This window comes from Alosa alosa, chromosome 22 (genome assembly GCF_017589495.1).
Source record: "Alosa alosa isolate M-15738 ecotype Scorff River chromosome 22, AALO_Geno_1.1, whole genome shotgun sequence".
Classification (NCBI taxonomy): Eukaryota; Metazoa; Chordata; class Actinopteri; order Clupeiformes; family Clupeidae; genus Alosa; species Alosa alosa.
In genome coordinates this window covers 13928675-13946702 of record NC_063210.1, presented here as the reverse complement: position 1 = coordinate 13946702, position 18028 = coordinate 13928675, and the positions used below count along the sequence as shown (strand labels likewise).

Sequence of the window (18028 nt, the reverse complement as noted above, 5' to 3'; positions counted from 1 at the left end):
TGTTGTGTGTGTTGTGTGTTGAGATAGCTATGTCTGAGCAAGTGTCAATTTACTGTTAGTTGTGTTTACTAAGTGTTGATGGTGCTACTCCAAAAGTAGAGCATCAGTGGATGAAAAGGACGTTTCAAATCTGATGTTGTGAAATGTGATTTCTGCTGTCTCCAATGTCGAGTGTTCTGGTCTATAGAGGCATAAATGAGCAGGCATTCGAAGGGATGACCACCTACTTACCCGCAGGCCGAAGTACAACAGGAAGAAGACGTTAAAAGCCATGTCGATCTGTAACGTGAGGTCCTGGGTGAAGTTCTGGCAGGACTCTATCTCACTGCAAACACACAGGCGCAGAGGATTTTTTTTTTTCTTTTAATTAGAGCTGCAATCAATTAACAATCAATACTTGATGGAAACAGAAAGAGATGATGACTTCTTTGCTGGAAAATGTCAATACTTGAAATTGAAAGGCTGAATACAAGTTGCTTGCATAAATCAAGAGACCATGTCTGAATTGCTAGGCCAAGAAGTACATTCAGATCTGGAAACCCTGCAACTATGAACCATAACTTTTCTGACATAAGGAATCCCTGTTGAATGCCACCTTGAAAACATCACAAAATCAAACATATTGCATACAGTGAACTAGTACTACAAGTAAGTGAAACACATTTTACTCTTTCTGTAGGACACATGTTGAGGGGGATATAAGAGCATAGACAAGATTTTAAGGCTTAACCACATGCAGAGATTACCCCTTGTTCCTTATGAGGAGGCTATGCTTTCTAAAAAATGTGATGGCAACAGAGGTTTCAGAGCATTTATTCAAACTATATATACTATACTATACTATACGCATCTGTTTGTATACTCCGCAGATGCCAAAAAAAGCTAAAATATTATTTTACTTTCATAATAAGCACACTGATCACATGGCAATCACAGGAGTGTTTATGGATACATAAAATGCTGAGGATGTGATACCTTTGTCCCCACAATAACAATAGCACGTCCGTAATCTAGAAACTGAAAGGGCATTTCTCATAAATCAGGACTCACACTTTTTACAGTCTGTTATCATCAGGGGAGGCATTTGGTATGTGTAACACACGTAATAAAAATCAATGGTCTCTGGTCTTTCAACATGAAATTACTGGTAACATCAGCTTCTAAATGAAGAAAAAAGACCCTTTGAGGTCTCCTTCTAGCCAGGGCCATACCACACACACACGCACACACACACACATATTCATATAAAATTCATATGAACCTTCCACAGCATATGCTCAGTGTGTGGCGGAAACATTTATTGCACCGAGATAAGATTTCATGACATGATGACCATTATAAACCAACGGCTGTCCAGGAAAGCATCCTGCTTTCATGTAAATAGCAGGTGAGTTTTACAGCTTGGTGTCATAGCACCATGAGAATCTTGGTCCATCTGGGCAGCTCTTCAGACAAATATTAACTCAGACGATGTGCGCAACTGATAGTCTGAAAACGCTGAAGTGCAGTCTATTGTCTAGTACACTGTGATATTTCCACATGTTGATCCACAGGAACCAATTTGAAAAATGATACTGAGGGTATTACTGGACGTCATTATAATAAAAATAAAATAAAGATTAAAAGTAAAAGCTAAAGTTGACCGATATTTAGCAGACGCTTTCTAACCAAAACATGGCTTTGCAACGAGGGGAATTGAACCGGCGTCGACTGATTGTCAGTATCAGACAGTGACATTACTGCTTCTTTACCACACTCACCAAGTAAGAACAACAGCACAACATAATATGATACATACTCCATCCCTATCCCCATCCCTATTCCTGTGTACATACTGTATATAAAGTATCCATACTCTGTTCCTCATCAGACAAATAACGCTGTCATGCTGTGCTAAATGGTGTAGTTACAACAGAACAAGGACTCTATAATGTAAAGTGTGACCAAATCATTTTTATAATGAGCACAACACATATAACTGGCGTGTACATGCCATATCCCAAGACTGCTTATTTATGCAGCTATGCTCGGACTGTAATTCTCCAGAGATTCTCCACAGCCTCCTATGGACCCTTTCAAGAGAGTTCCATTATCAGCATCATAGTTGGCCCCACAAGACTTGGTGATACTGATAATGGAGAAATGATACTGATAATGGAACTCTCTTGAAAGGGTCCATGCACCAAATGTATAAACAATGCGTGGCCTACTATAGAAGAATGAGTCACACACACACACAAACACCTGTCAGGCACTTAGGATGGCCGCACCTTTACAATAATAGCCAGAAGTCTTCCCCCCAGTGCTGGGACTGTGGCATGGTGGCCATGAATAATGAATGCTGGGGCCATTTGGAGCCTTAGACTGAACTGGACCCCTTCATATCAGAGGGCCCCAGGATGAATTATTGAGCGGCTGTGAAGGTGACGACAGTGGACTGCTGGGATCTGGGTTTACACACACACACAGACACACACACACACACACACAGACAGTGGCCTATATAGTCACAGACACGTCACACAACTAGACACTGGAGAAAAGCTTAAAATAAAATAAAATAAAACAAGAACTCAAAACAGATACCTCTAATGCCTACCATACTAGACAATTATGTGAATGTCTGTTTTGTTTTGTTTTGTTAAGATACATTCCTGCATATTCATGACAATATCCCTGATGCTGATGTCTACAGGAATGAAACTGCCCCCCTCACTTAGCTTTACTGAAACTTAAACTGACATCTGTATAGGTGCCCTAGAGAGAGAGAGAGAGAGAGAGAGAGAGAGAAAGAGAGATAGAGAGAGAGAGGGAGAGAGAGGGTGAGACAGAGCGAGAGAGAGAAAGACAGACAGGAGAGAGAGATTACTGAGAAGGGTCAGGTCAACAGGCAGTCGTGAGATTTCAAATCTCAATCTATTGATATCACAGAGAGTAGTGAGTCACTCCTCTTACTCATGCCTGATACGTCACCTGACTCATGCCTGATAAAACCATGCTTTTATTTTCAATAAATGTTATTTTCTTTCCTATAGGAACATTGGGACAGCACCCACTAAGTCATTTTGTCAATTTTCAACAGTGCATATGAATCACCTCCGAGGGTGAATGAACCATCAGTAAATAAGGGTGCAAAGGTAACCCAAATCACCTATTGGCTGGCTGACATCCTGATTCAAAATCTGAAACAAGGTTTTAATGAGATACAGAGTCCATCTACCTATCAGTTTAATAAATCTTGTCCATTTGATGACCGATGAAATAGAATTAGACAGCAGCATACAGCCGTTAAGTATGTCTGGGAGACTGGCTCTGGGGCGGGTTTTGGGCTGTTCTGTTGTGGGCCAAGAAAACAATTTGAGTGTTATGATGATGGTCACTCTCTGCTGACTTGGCAAAACACGGTGAGGGACTGGTCCATTTTCCTGCGACCATATCACGACTGACTGATGATCCCTCCTTCCTTCTCTCTCTCTCTCTCTCTCATTTATACTGACATTCACTTCTCTTGCTTTTCTCTTTCTCTTTTACCTAGGGTCATTCATCTTTCTATCTCTCTCCCTTTGCACCCACATCTCTTTCTCCCCCTGCCTGTGATTGGCTCTGCTGTTTATCAGCTGCAGATGCCATTTGCAGTGTTGACTTTCGATTCCCTGCTTCCTGGTATCCCTCTGCCAGGTAACGCATTACGTGTGTATGTGTGCATTACGGAGCACTCTGAGAGCAGGGATCCCCTTAATTACAGAACCATTCCTATCTCTTACAGCTCGGCCCTGACGGACATATGGCAACATAAGCTACTGGAACCAAGGCAACCGTAAGGGTAACCACCGAACACACGCACACATGACTGCCACTGTATCCAGATTACTTCCTATCTTATCACACATCTTAACATGACGACAGCCAGTGATCTGAAGTGTCTCAACCTCTCTAAGCTTTTTAGTATCCTATATGGGCTACAGCAACAGATCTTGACCCTCTGAAAAGATGTGGACTTCTCTAAACCTCAATAATTCAAACCTCAATTCAATTAATTTAATTTAATTAACTTTCATGTTTCATATTATTCATTGAAAATCAAATCAATGTAATTCAACATTGTGCCTTAGAAGAGCTAATTTCTCTAAATAAAGATTTAATTAAGTGACTGTCAATAATGGTTCTGTATCTTCCAAAACAAGCCATGGATATCCTCAACATGCAAATGTGTTCATGAGATACCTCCCTAACTGCGTGTGTGTAAATTTGAGCCATAACTGATACACTCAAAACACCAGAGATGCATCATGGGACTCAAATGGGACTCCAATTGACCCCATCTGTGAGTGTTGACCTCTCGATCACTCATGTCTCCACTCATGGGAGAAATGAGTGATGAGGGGAGGGGAGGAGGTGGACTGAAAAGTTAGACATTTGGGGTGAAAGAGACAGGGGCCTCCATAGGGGCTGCTGATGGCGGTGTGGTCATTGGATGAGTGTAAACTGACCCGGATGCACTGCTAGTGGGGCTAAGTTACACCACCTCACCTGAAAAAAATACACCTAGCGCCTGCATGCATTCGCAGCTGACCTGGTATTCTACATGGTGACCCCAAGCTGCCGTTACAATTGAGGGACATTTAAACGTAAGCGATACTGTTGCGCGGATGGGGTCAGACCCATTGGTGGGGACTTTCATTCATCCGTCCATCTCCTAGAGTGTTTGTCCTCGAAGGAACCTGCTTGACACACATAGCAGTCTGGCTGCCCATGTTACCAACACGGGACCAAGATAGCATCTGGTTTCAGGTCACAGGTTGTTGTGTTGTTCAGGTTGTTGTCTGAAATCGAGCCATGACACAACCCACACAACACAGAAGTCTGCAACCACAACAACGTACCCAACTACGTATACACATAGTAACGCATGGAAGAACTAGAAGGAGACTCTGAGAGTGCAGATTTCACCTGTCTCGCCAAAAATGTTATTTGGATCCACTTCAAAAATGTAGTGGGTTCTTACTTGGCCCTCTAACCCTCCACTACACAAAAATGGCCAGGTAGTTGGATTGTGCTGCTGTTGACAAACAAACAAACAGACAAATGGCCCCAAACATGCCCTCTCTGGCTGATGTAATAACAACATCAAACCTGCCAACTTTGAGATGATTCACTTTAAACAAATTTTTAAAATGGGCTCTGAAATCAATTACCATTTTTGGTCCCATTTTTCCCTCTCGGCACCTTGTGTTTTCAAGCAACAACATTCAGTAAAGAGCATGGCATGTGTCTGGAGCTAGGTAATGCAAGCGGGCAATAATGGGGTCAATGTTAAAAGCATGGCTGGACAGGAAGTCAACACTCCCCGACTTCCTTAGGGGATGCTGGGTCATGATGATTGCCACCACCACCCCCCACCAAAGCAGGAAGGGGGGCTCTTCCGGTCTGCCCTCTGATTATGGTTTGATGGCCACATTTAGGGACTTAGCCACCACATTTTAGGCACCACTTAGATTACAGACCACCACTGAAAACATTGCACGGCTGATTGCAAGAGCACTTCCCCCCTACGGTGAGCATATCTGATAGATACAATGTCCTCAAAGTGGCATCTCAAGCCGTGTTGTCGGCGGTGAACAGACAATTGGCAAGCACCTCATCAGTAGATGGAACGCTAAAAGCCATTACGCCGTTCGACGTTATATTAGCATGTCCTCTGTGGCTTTCCAGCGACTGATTGAATCTGTCATTACGCACTTTGCACGAAAAAAAAAACATCCTTTTGCGGTTCATCTGTGTGAGGAACAATGACTACGGTGAGCGTCTGTGGAGGTCAATGCAGAAGGAATGGGAGCAGGGGCTTGAATCCAATGAGCCATATTAGATAAGTGAATGCAATGCTCCTTAGAAAGGAGACAGATCCAGACGCTAGATATCTGGTCTGTGTGTGTTCACGGAAATTGTTTTGTTTTGTTTTGTTGTTTTGAGGACAGTTTGTCAGGGGAATATTAGGAGTAATCTCCAAGCACCCCCCTATCCACATGAGCACTTCTGCAGCTGTCACCTTTGAGTCTATGCTAGTCAACACAATACATATAATATAAATTACAAAATATATAAATACATTGCAATAACTGAAGTAAAATAGACATCTCTCCTTTCTCAACCAAACCAATCAAAACTGAGGAATGGTATGCGTGGCATTCTAAAGTCCCTACCTCCCTGCGTGGGAAGGCCAAGTACATGCCATAATAAATGTGCAGTGCGTTTAACAAATAATATCTTAGTCACAGTCAGTTCATCAAGCTGCTGCACCTCAGTGTTTAAAGCCACAGTCAACAGCATGATGTCTGACCCAAATAAAAATGTCCTAATGCCTAAGGATAGCGGATTACCTGTGTCCCCAAACACACAACACAAATTTAGCTTCATTCATAAAACCACACAAATACATCCATTTAAGGAGAATACAGCCTCCCGACGAGTAGGGGAAAAAAAATGCACGACAGGCGATTAAGCGAGCTGCAAAATATCCATTTCATTTGTTTAATGATAGCAGTGCCCACAGGAGTCAGAATTAGATGCCTGACATGTTTAAAATAAATTGACACCATTTATAAATACTCCACTGCCACAAACAGATGAGCATATTTTAAAACATCTGGGCCAATGTACTGTTAGCAGTGAGATACATGTCAGGACTCAGGACTTTGCTATATTAGGCTACTATTTCCCTTCATTTCTTCATTAAGGGATGGTGTCTGCTTTATGATATGACTCTGTGGGTTGTTGCTGCCATAAGTCATATACGATATGACTTATTTTATCATAATGTTTACTGAGTTTTCAACATGGGGAAGTATACATAGCATTTGTCTTAAGTACAGCGGCCAAATTTTGAATAAATGTCAATGGAAATGTTCCCTCTTCATAGAGACTTGGCTGTGTGTGATGTGCATAGAAACACACTGGGAGCCCAGCGGAGGGGAGCCACTTACTCTGAGGAGTCGATGAAGTAGATCACCAGGGCCCCAATGCTGAGCGCAAACACCAGCACCACCTGCCGAGAGAGGAGGAGGAGGAGGAGGAGGAAGAGAGACGATGAGATTCATGGTGAACATTGTTTTTTTCAAAGTCAGACTGCAAATGGTGATTATTTCTTGTGCGTGACGTAAATGTATTGACTTATGATAAAAAGCCAATTAAGGGGTAGGAGAGGGGGAGGGGGGGTCCGGACGTGGGACGCCTTTGTGATAAATCATTAACTTCGGCTAATGAACGACTCCCCGTGGACCCATGTGTTGGCCTGTTTCATTTCATTAAATATACACAAGCACCAGTCAAAAACACTGCCAAGACGAGTCATGACCAGTGTGGGGTAAGATTACATGACCCAGTACAGTAAACTGTAATTACACTGAGGTCATTCTATACATATCCACAGCGGCCAATGATATTGATTTACGGCAGTTCACTCAATGGATTGCACGCGCATGAGATGGGCGTACAGGAATGTAAACAAGGGGATATGTATCGGAAAGGTGGGGGAGGGGGAGGTGGGGGGGGATAGAGCGTGAAAGACAACAGGCTTATAAACAGAGAGATCAGCTGATCAGACAGGCTGGCAGAGTGATGCCAGCAGGTGCCAATAGAGAGAGAGAGAGAAAAAGACAGAGAGAGGGAGAGAGAAAGAGAGGGGGAGAGAGAGAGAGAGGGGGAGAGAGAGAGAGAGAGAGAGAGATAGAGAGAGGCAGGTACACCAAACTCGCTGTTTGGCAGTGGCACACATGAGGTGGGTACATGCCCAGAGGTACTTGGCTCTGGGCGCACATTGCTTTTGTTTAATTTCGTTTGGGGTTTTGGTTTTCCACCACGTCCAATCTTTCATCGCCGTACACCTCTTACAGTTTAGTCAGTGAACAGGAGCCTGGGGATAAAGGAACCCCATACAGTATCAGTCAGGCATCATGCTTTTATCTGATTCTGGCTGCTTTGGTGTACTTTCACCTACGCTTCTACTCATAAAGAAATTAATGCACTGGAGATGGAGCTGTGACAATACCCTTTCGTTCCGAGGCACTTGCATGGTAATCGCCAAAGGGCTGGATGAAGCAGACAGTGCTTGGGGAGGGGGGCAATGTTTGGAGGGAGGTCCAGGCGGGAGACTAATGGAACTCTGCTGTCTGTCTGTCTGTTGTTTTGTCTGTCTGTCTGTTGGAGGGAGAAAGGAGGGCAGAAGCACCGTCTGGAGGTGTAAGGAGGCCACCGTTGAGGAGAGAGTCACACACCTGACATTATCCACATTTCCCCAAGACTAAACCAGATAGCACAGACAGAAAAGAAGGGAGGGAGAAAAAGAGAGGGTGTATTTAGACGAGAGAGAGAAAGACAGTGAGAGTGACAGATAGACACAACCATGAAAGCACACACGCTCTGAGGAAAGACAAATGTGACGCCCACAAGGAACAAGAAGGGTGAGAGACAGAAAAAAAACTGAAAAAGAGACATACAGACTGACAACACAGAGTTAGAGTGCCCCAAATAAGGCAAAGATGGATAGGGGCTATATTGATTCCATTTAAAAATTGTATTCGGTATTTTATGGCACGGTGATGGTCGCCGCCGCATAGAAGAGCCCGAACAAACACGGCTCAGATAAATCAGACCTGCCACTGAGTCGAGGACATTTTCATTAGGTACAGTAGATGGCTGGCAGGAGACCATTTTAAATATTAAATCCCCACACACTCACTGGTAAGGAATAAGCAAGGGTCCACGCGGAAAAGTTGATGAGATTTAACGTTTAGGCCGTGCTTCTCTCTCTCTCTCTCTCTCTCTCTCTCTCTCTCTCTCTCTCTCCTCCGTTGCCAGAAATAAACATGTAAACAATTAGTTTTGTTCATTTTCGCTTCTTTTCATCATGTAAACATCCATGAGAGAAACGTTGTAACGGTGACAGCCTCAGAGACTGTAGGAGTAATTTACATCAGGTGAAAATGAAGTGTGTGTGTGTGTGTGTGTGTGTGTGTGTGTGTGTGTGTGCATGTGTGTGTGTGTGTGTGCGTGCATGTGTGTGTGTGTGTGTGTGTGTGTGTGTGCGATGGAGTGGGATGGGTGGAAGGGAATGATAATCCAAGCCCCAGCAGATAAGAGCTCAGTTGGGGTCACCCAGACAGAGGGGTGTACACATGTTTTACATAACTCGCTCAAGGAAATGGCACTGACCTGGCCTCCCTCCCCTCCCCTCCCCTCCTATTTAAAAATTACACAATGGGGCGGTGGTGGGGTTTAAAGCGGCTCTCGGCGCATCCATTATGGATGAGCACCGGCAGGATTATTTTTCCGTGATGGGAAATTGTATTGTCTAAAAGAGACTACTGATGCCCGGACTGGGCCGTAATGAGAAAACACCTTCATGCATTTTTGATTTTCTCTCTCGTTCGTTCTCTTTTATCAATTGAAGGTGGAGAGATGTAGGGACAGGTACTTGTTTGTGTCTGTGGGTGTGTGTAGTTCTGTGTATTTGTGTGTGTTTGTGTGTGTGTGTTTCTTCTTGTACTGTGTGAGCAGGTGCGGTGTGTGCATGGGTTTTTATGTGTGTATCTATGCACTGTGTATGTTTGTGAACGCGTGCTGTTTAGCCTCTAGGTAATTTCTATGTGTTTTCCTGCTGTATGTTCTCCATCAGGGGGCTCACACGTGCGGTACTGTGTGTGTGTGTGTGTGTGAGAGAGAGAGAGAGAGGGTCTCTTGTGTGACTAGCATGATGCCGACCATTCAGTCCTTATGAATGAAACACCTCCCCTCTCTCTGCGGCATGTGTCTCTCATTCTTATTGCCGCAGCAGCAAACACGCACGCACACACGTGCACACACATAGACACACACACACACACACACACACACACACACACATACATAGGCACACGCACCGTTTCCATGGCAGTGAGATAGGACTAGCTCTCGATTCCCAACACAGCAGAACCACCAGGGGTTCTTTTTATGCCAGACATGCCCACATATAATTTCCGTTCTCCAGGCACAGTGAAAGCTACAGGTTGTGCAATTCAAAGTTTTTATTTCAGAGCTTTGTAAAAGATGTTGGGCAATGCACCCCTAAAGGGCTATTAAAGAGGTTTTTTCCAAAATCATTTTGATGGTATATATCAACTCTTAAAGGAAAAGAGAGGTACAGATAAGGCTCTTGTTGGGACGGTAACAGGCCTGAACTACTTTCCTAGACGATCACTTTGTACAAACAACCCCTAAAGGGCTATTAAAGAGGTTTTTTCCAAAATCATTTTGATGGTATATATCAACTCTTAAAGGAAAATTCCGGTATTTAGCACTTTGAGTCCCTTTTCTGGTTTGTTTTGGATGAACTACAGTGGTGGACACCGAAATTTTGAAGATTGGTCCTGTCTCGACTTTTCTGACTCGTTTTGAATCACCTTTGACTAGTCAGAGTGGCTGCCTACAGCCATGCTCAAACATGTCCTAAAACAACCCTTAACGTTTGTTTTCAAAACTGTGCAACTCACCGAGCAAAACAAACCAGAAAAGGGACTCAAAGTGCTAAATACCGGAATTTTCCTTTAACAGGGCGAATGGCACTCTTGCCATAGCCTGAGTGGGGTAGCGTTGCCTGCAATAGCACTATGTAAATCTGGCTACCCCACCACTTGTAGGCTTGTAGGTTGAGTTAGCCAACAAAGCAAATGAGTAGACCTACAAACGATGACAATAAACGATAGTGGAAAGTTGCCGATTTCTCAGTTAATGTTTGTAAGTCAAGTAATTCAAGTTGCCAAGCGGTTTATCATTGTCATCTTCTCAGATTCCACCAAGCACCTCAGGGTGGAACAACAGCGGCGCTCGGGGAGCAGTGAGAGGTTAGGTGCTTTGCTCAAGGGCACTTCAGCCGTGCCTACTGGTCGGGGTTCGAACCGGCAACCCTCCGGTTACAAGTCCGAAGCGCTAACCAGTAGGCCACGGCTGCCCCTAATCATCATGATCATGAGGGAAATGACAGTGCCCTGGGAGGAACAGATGGAGGAAGCTCACGAAAGGAAGCTTGGCAAATACCAGGAGCTTGTGGAGGAGCAAGGTTGATGGGTTCTTTGTCCGCACTAGGGATCACTGGAGCATTAAAGTGGGGGGCCATACGTTCCATTACGGACACCACAGAGAAAGCTACCAGGTGGCATTGGCTAGAGGGCAAGCCTGTTGCTTAGTGCTACTGGGATGCAAGCCAGGACCTGATCAACCTCAGCTGGCTGACCTGGGTGAGGTTGTCTGATGTTGAAAGACCTGAAACCTCCATTGACCCCAGAAACATCACTGATGATGTTTTGTTTTAATTTTTATTTATTTTAAAAACAGTATTTGTCAGCAAGTCAGCTTGATGAATCATGCTGAAAGTTGTGTCTATTGATCAGGGTGGAAGATTACTGTACAAGAGTTTCCCACAAGATCCACACCATTGCACTCTGTGCATATAAAAATGCGCTATATAAATAAACCTGACTTGACTTGACATAACAAGAGCCACATCAGTGCTTCCAAATTGCAACCTGCATTTTGTTTTAGAGAGGAGTGTCTGTTGAGCAGGGTGGAAGGTTATTACAAGTTTAGTACAAGAGCCGAACAGGGAGGGAAAACTGAACAGAACTAAAGTGGTGAGGGCAAACATGCCCCTGAAACTAAGGTCATACAGTAAGTTAAATACTGGGGCAACCACACTGTATGTGTGCGCATATTGTGTCAATGGATTTCTTTACACAAGCTTTGATTTAAAAAGTCAGTGTTTGAAGATGAATCACGCTACAAATAGTTTCTATTGAACAAAGTGGAATTGTTCTACACAAGGGTGTAGTCCTATACAGTAGGTGAACTGGTACAGTAATGCCCAGTAACAGCAACTACGTGTTTGATCTGTATTCTGAGTAAGGCATCTGCTAAATTAATGATTAACAAAATAAAATGAAAAAATGCCACCAAGTTAACGTCATCGTATTCCCAGGGAGAATTGACAAAATGTACCCGACCCATGTTTTTACAGTAGCGGAATGACAGGGTGTGCTTAGACAAATAAAAGTAGAATGACAGACCGAGACAGCCATCGTGGTACTGAGGGTACCAGCAGCCGCAGTGACTCAGTCAAGAGCTTGTTTGCTGCATGTTGTTGTGACTTCATCCCAGAGACAGAAGGCAAGCCAAAACAAACATGGCCGCCAACTACATCGGGTGTTTGTGCAACAGGAAGGCATCCGTGCTGAGTTAGGCCTGTGAATTAGCGGCTGTCAGAATGAAAGGGGGGTTGTTAGCGCTTGGAATTGTATTGACAGAAAGTGGCATAGGGACTGTGTCAGTTTGGGCCAGATCTGAAGTCAGGGCTGATATCAAAGGCGAAAGCAGAATGGTGTAATACAGCCCATCATTGAGAAATACTGAAGTGTACAAACAGACATGCTCACATTCATATCCTCATATGGCTGCCCATTCTACAGCTCCACTCGTTTCTCTCCCTCTCCCTTGTTCAACTCTCTCAGTCTCTCAGTCACACACTCACCCACACACATAAAACTAAGCTCTATACCTCTCTTCCTCTGACACTCACTCACTCACTCACTCACTCACTCACTCACTCACTCTTTGACTCTTATGCACAGAGCAAGTCCTCTTCCTCAGTCACACTCCCACGCATATGAAACCATCTCTATGTCGGTCACAGTCTCGCTCTCTTATACATAAAACCTTCTCTCTCTCTTTCTCCTCTCTCTCTCATACTCAAATACACCGACACTTTTTTAAATTCCATGCCACGGTTCAATCAAAGCAACTAAGGAGAATGGAAAAACATTTTTTCCTACTCATCTTATTTTAATACCAGGGAACATACACCATCTATCTATATTTACTTATAATCCTTCCTCTATATGAATTGAAACCCTCCATAAAGTTCCTCTTTATTCGGCTCCTTCAAATAGCATGATAAGGATTTCCTTACTAATGGAGGGAGCATTGTGATGGCTTTAAGGACCACCATTCTACCATCAGTAAAGGACATTCTCTACTATGGAATATCCTTAATAGAATATCCAGGCCAGCAAGGCCTGTCTGTGAATTAACAATGTGTTTGCTTGTTAGCTTGCTAATTCATTTATTGTAATGACAGTCAGTTCCAGAGTCAAACTTATTCCAACCAGGAAATCACTGTCAGACTGAATTCGATCTTTAGTAATTAATTCTGTTAATCTATTCCATTCTGTTTTAGTCATTCCAGAGTGATGTATGTTTGACAATAGATATCTAATTAAAAGCCCAGAGGTGCTCACACTTGAGAAATCAATGGCAAAGGTAACTTCTCAGCTCGGCTTTTGGGACTGTCTCACCAGGGTGACCTGCATCGACACTAAACACTCCATTATAGCTCACAAACTCTGACCTCCTTCAGCCGCAGACTAAAAAAAGCGCCACAGCGACAACACGCTACATAACACAACGAGAGGTCAGCCGGAGAGCCAGGGTCTATGGAGAGACAAAATGGCGGAAGACCTCTTTGTTGACTAGGGTTTCTATGAGACTCTGTGGCCTTACGACGTACGCCTCTGTCTATTTCCGTTCTGCAGAAGCATCATCCCCAAGCACTAGGCCGTGGCAAACGGGTGATTTGTCTACTTGGGGTCACTGAGAAGACCTCTAGGTCAAGTCGCTTGCCCTTCAGTCACCGAGGACTGACATCTCCTATCATAAATCTATATGCATTATGTCCAAAATGTGACATTTGACCTAAATCTCTGTAAATAGGTATGCATGAACACACATACACTCAAGTGTCCTGAAAAGACATTGAGGTATCATACAATGCTACGATTACACTGTAAAAGTCCCCACAAAACTTGAGGAAGCAAACTTGAAGAGGCTCCCCCTTGATGTTCAAAGACAACTGATTTAGTATTTTTGAGAGGAATGCACTGCTCCACCAGTATGAAAGAAAAGACTATTCCATTGCTATTGATGTAGACTGAGACAATTATTGGAGTTGGAGTTAAAACAAAAACTAGAGACTGCAGTAAATACATCAACAATAGCTGTTGTTTATACCTGTGAGTGTAGTTTTACATCAGAAATTCATCCATTAGAAAGGTGTAGTTCTAAGACAAGTCCTTTACTAAACTTTACTAAACTAAACGTCACGTTCTTTCATCATTGCGACCCTTGAGCAGAAGGGAGACACATCATATCTGCACAGTGACAGGACACAAACCTTTCAAAAATGAAAACTTTTCAGTGTTATCATTACTGTTTCTTATAACGGATGCTTGGGGGTGTCTATGGATCGGCTGGCAAACAGATGGTCTGAAGCGCTCTGCCACTGACAATGCTTGGCTCCGCATGGTTCACCATGGCATCAGCAAACTACCTCTGGCAGGGATTTGTGTGTGGGGACCTCCCCTGTTTGGAGGTAAGGGCATCTTTTGTGCAAAAACATGCAGGAGGTAAGGGCATCTGTGAGTCGATTCACAAATCAAACAGGGGAATATCATTCCAACCCAGGGGAGTGGGACTTTCCAAAGGTAACAAGCCTAACCTTGTAAAGAAACAAGAAATCCCTACTGAGGAAAATACTAGCATTTTTTGGGGAGCTTTGTTTGCTCAAACTGCCAGATGATGTAAACCGCTACTGTGACCTGTAACAAAAATCTCAAGGCCTTCCAACCTGGAGGAGTCAAGCTGTTAAATAAACAAGATGGATGCCTCAGAGAATGCAGAAAAGGTATGTTTCTCTTGTTTTGGAAGTGGAGTCAGAGAAATCAGCAGACTGTAGCATCCCTCTTCCAAGACACATGAAGATGTACTACAAAGATTCTATCAGATGGGCCATCATTAACCTTCACATACACCCATTGTACACACATGCCGTAGAGGTCACATATATACGTATATCGTAGATGTCATGAATGTAGGCATACAGTACGTAGACGTCATGGGGTCAGTCGTGACTTGACTTGAAAGGATCCACAATCTTGAGGAGAGCTCAGTGATACTGTGAAATAATTCCATGGTGCACCATGACAACCTGCTGACAGAATGCACCTAACGTCTGCTTTTCTCTGTACTTTTAGTCCGAGACTTCCATCTAGAAATGTCATCTGCCATTAACAGGGTCTGTCTACTTGTCACGTTTATTCTTACTCTTTGTAAACATTGTGCCTAACCCCTGGAAAATGTGATCCATTCTGCTTCTCTTTCCCATTACTCCAGTTTTGGTCTGTTTATTTCTGCGTGGCCTATATGAAAAAATAAAGGCAAACAATGGATATGCTTTGAATGCTTGGCCGTGTATGAAAATATGCCCAATTAAAAACTCAGACTGGAGTCTTCGCAATGTTTTGGGCTTTTGTTGGATGTGCCTACAGCATGTAAATGCAGAATACTAATCTACCACCAGACACACACACACACACACACACACACACACACACACACACACACACATTCTTACTCTCCAACCTCTCTCAGGGCTAGGCTCTTTAAGGAGCAGCCTAATTTAAGCTACTCAGCGTGGGTTTAGCAGGCACTGATGCCAGGCTTTAGCTTGTCTCTATGGTGCTCATCAGTTTGTGCTTGTCTAGATAGACATGTGGCATAAAGGCCTTGTGTTGCTTAATCAGATCAGACTGTGTGGTTGTTAGAAAGATCCATATAAAAGGTGATGGTGATGATTTCTGTATTTAAACTACAGTGTTTTTAATTAAAAAAAACATACATAAGGTTTAACACATGCATGCATGCATAGGTGTGTGCACCCCCCATCCCCCCTCTCCCCCACACACACACATACACCCACACACTTTGTCTCATAACATCTCTGTGTACAGCGCTGCAACGTGTTAATTTTAAAGCCTGCTGACCTTGCCTCCAACATCATATCTAAATGGATGAGGTTATAGGGGAAGCTCTCACTGACATCATTATTTACACAGAGGATCAATCTGTAAAACGTTACTATTCTGAGTTCATTTTATCCATCTACAGGTAAGCTGGTGACCCTGAAAGCCTGGGTTCAACCGAAGTATTCATAACTGTATAGATTTCCTGTACCTACACTTTTCTGAAAAAAAAAAACAAACTTGATTCTACATAGCAATTATCTGCCTGCCTATTTTTTCTTACTTCCTTTCTTCTCTTCCTCCCATCTCTCTCTATCCCTCTTTCAGGCTGGCATCAAGTAGATGGATATTTCCTTGCCACCGCAATCTGTGCTTGCTCCAGGGGTTTCAGGCCTTGAGGTCTGCAGAGTACTTGAGAGACCTTTTTGTTATTGCTCTGGTGCTTTCTAAATAAATAAAATTGAACTAAATTGAATCCTCCGACAATAGAAGCACGAGACAGAAAAAGGGGATTTGGAGATCTTCAAACTCCTTGACCTGCGCTAAGAGTGATAATTGTACAGGTTAGAAGGGTTACTCCGCTCCTCTCCACAAGCGAGAGGTGCTTACAGCACGGGGGCCGCTGAATAATTCACAGTCGCTTCTCGATCTGCTTTTCTCGGCCCCGGGCGGCCACTCTGCAAATGACCACCCCGGTAAGAGGCCGGCCTCTGATTAATCCACCTGATTGCAGCTGCAGATACACGAGTAAGTGCATCCTCTGGTCTCAAGGGCAAGAAGATCTCTGCAGAGAGCAGTGCAACAGTCATCTGTACATAAGTTTAGGTGTCCAGCTATGTATTTCTGTATTTCATGATCCAAACCGATGATCCATCCCTTCATCCTTGTTGTGTATCTACATCGTATTTATCCATCCACTGACAAACATATCCATCCATCCATCCATCCATCCATCCATCCATCCATCCATGTACTGTATCCATCTATTTATCTCTGCATATTGTATAAATAAACACTGACAGACACACACACACACACATATACACACACACAGAGAGAGAGAGAGATAGACTCCTGGTCGAAGGCTATGAATAAATGGCAGGGAAGCAGAGCTGTGTAATGCTGCTGATTTAAGTCTCAGCAAGAACTCTGACCCTTCGTTCCAGAGGATGCACCAAGAGAGAAAAGCATCGGCTTACTGCTGAAGCAAATATTTACTTACTGTAGGAACAGACAGAAGTGAACATACGGTCAGGCTTTGCTTACACAGAACCACCAGTGTTGCTAACTTAAACATCAGGAGTTCATCCATGCAGTCAGTTTCAGAGAAGACAGACAATGGATGGATGAATGGATGGATGGAAGACAGACAACAATTGCTAGCACTTGCCACTAAAAAAGAGGGATGTTTTATTTTTCCATTCACACTCCGACTGTCAAAAAACACTGCCTCCATCATGACAGAGGTGAACGGCGGGTGACCTTCCCATCACTGGAAGCGTTGCCCACTCTCACCCATCCAAACAAACATGATGATGGCACAGCCTCCTCCACCCCCCCCCCAACCCCCATAAACTCAGCTCATCCCCTCAGAGGAGTCATCATCCAGCTCGAAAATCTCCGCCCTCCTTCAATTAAGAGGACAAGATCCGGAGGCTTCTGTGTTGGACATAAGAGCTCTCCAAAAACAGATGCCATGCCTGCCTTGCCTGTTTGCCATCAAATCCTGCTGTTGAACTGAATTTAGAGTCTCAAGCTACCCCCCCCCCCAACTCTGTTTCCATGGAGCTTGCATAATTCTAGGGCAGCCTGTATCCTAAACTGCATGCCAAATAAACAAATAAAAAATACACAACCAAACTAATAAATAACAGGTCAATAAATATATAAATATATATATAGAGAGAGAGATTGCCGTATGCCTGGCAGAGCCACACATATTTGTGTCCGGTGAAATAACTCACTGAAGGCTTGCTGCGGTCTCAGAACATAACGATGTGAGATGCTGTCTGGCAGTAATGAATTCACTCATGTTTATCAGAAGCATCACATGCTGCAAAAATGCACCACACCAATTGAGGGAGCAGCCTTTGTATCCCTCGTTATTTGTGATAGCAAATCTGCGAAGTGCAATCTAATGATTTGATATA

At 43.6% G+C, this 18028-nt stretch overlaps 1 protein-coding gene across 16 annotated transcripts in view; it reads right to left on the bottom strand.

Annotated features, from left to right (window-relative positions):
- The window catches only part of kcnma1a (potassium large conductance calcium-activated channel, subfamily M, alpha member 1a), a 105587-nt gene that overhangs the window by 59395 nt on the left and 28164 nt on the right, over positions 1 to 18028 (bottom strand). For all 16 annotated transcript variants that reach the window (XM_048232915.1, XM_048232918.1, XM_048232914.1 and 13 more), the window contains exons 3-4: positions 6981 to 7042; positions 232 to 325 (exon numbers count right to left, since the gene is read on the bottom strand). In XM_048232915.1, coding sequence (XP_048088872.1) covers positions 232 to 325; positions 6981 to 7042 — 156 coding nt within the window. The remainder of the gene's footprint in view (positions 1 to 231; positions 326 to 6980; positions 7043 to 18028) is intronic.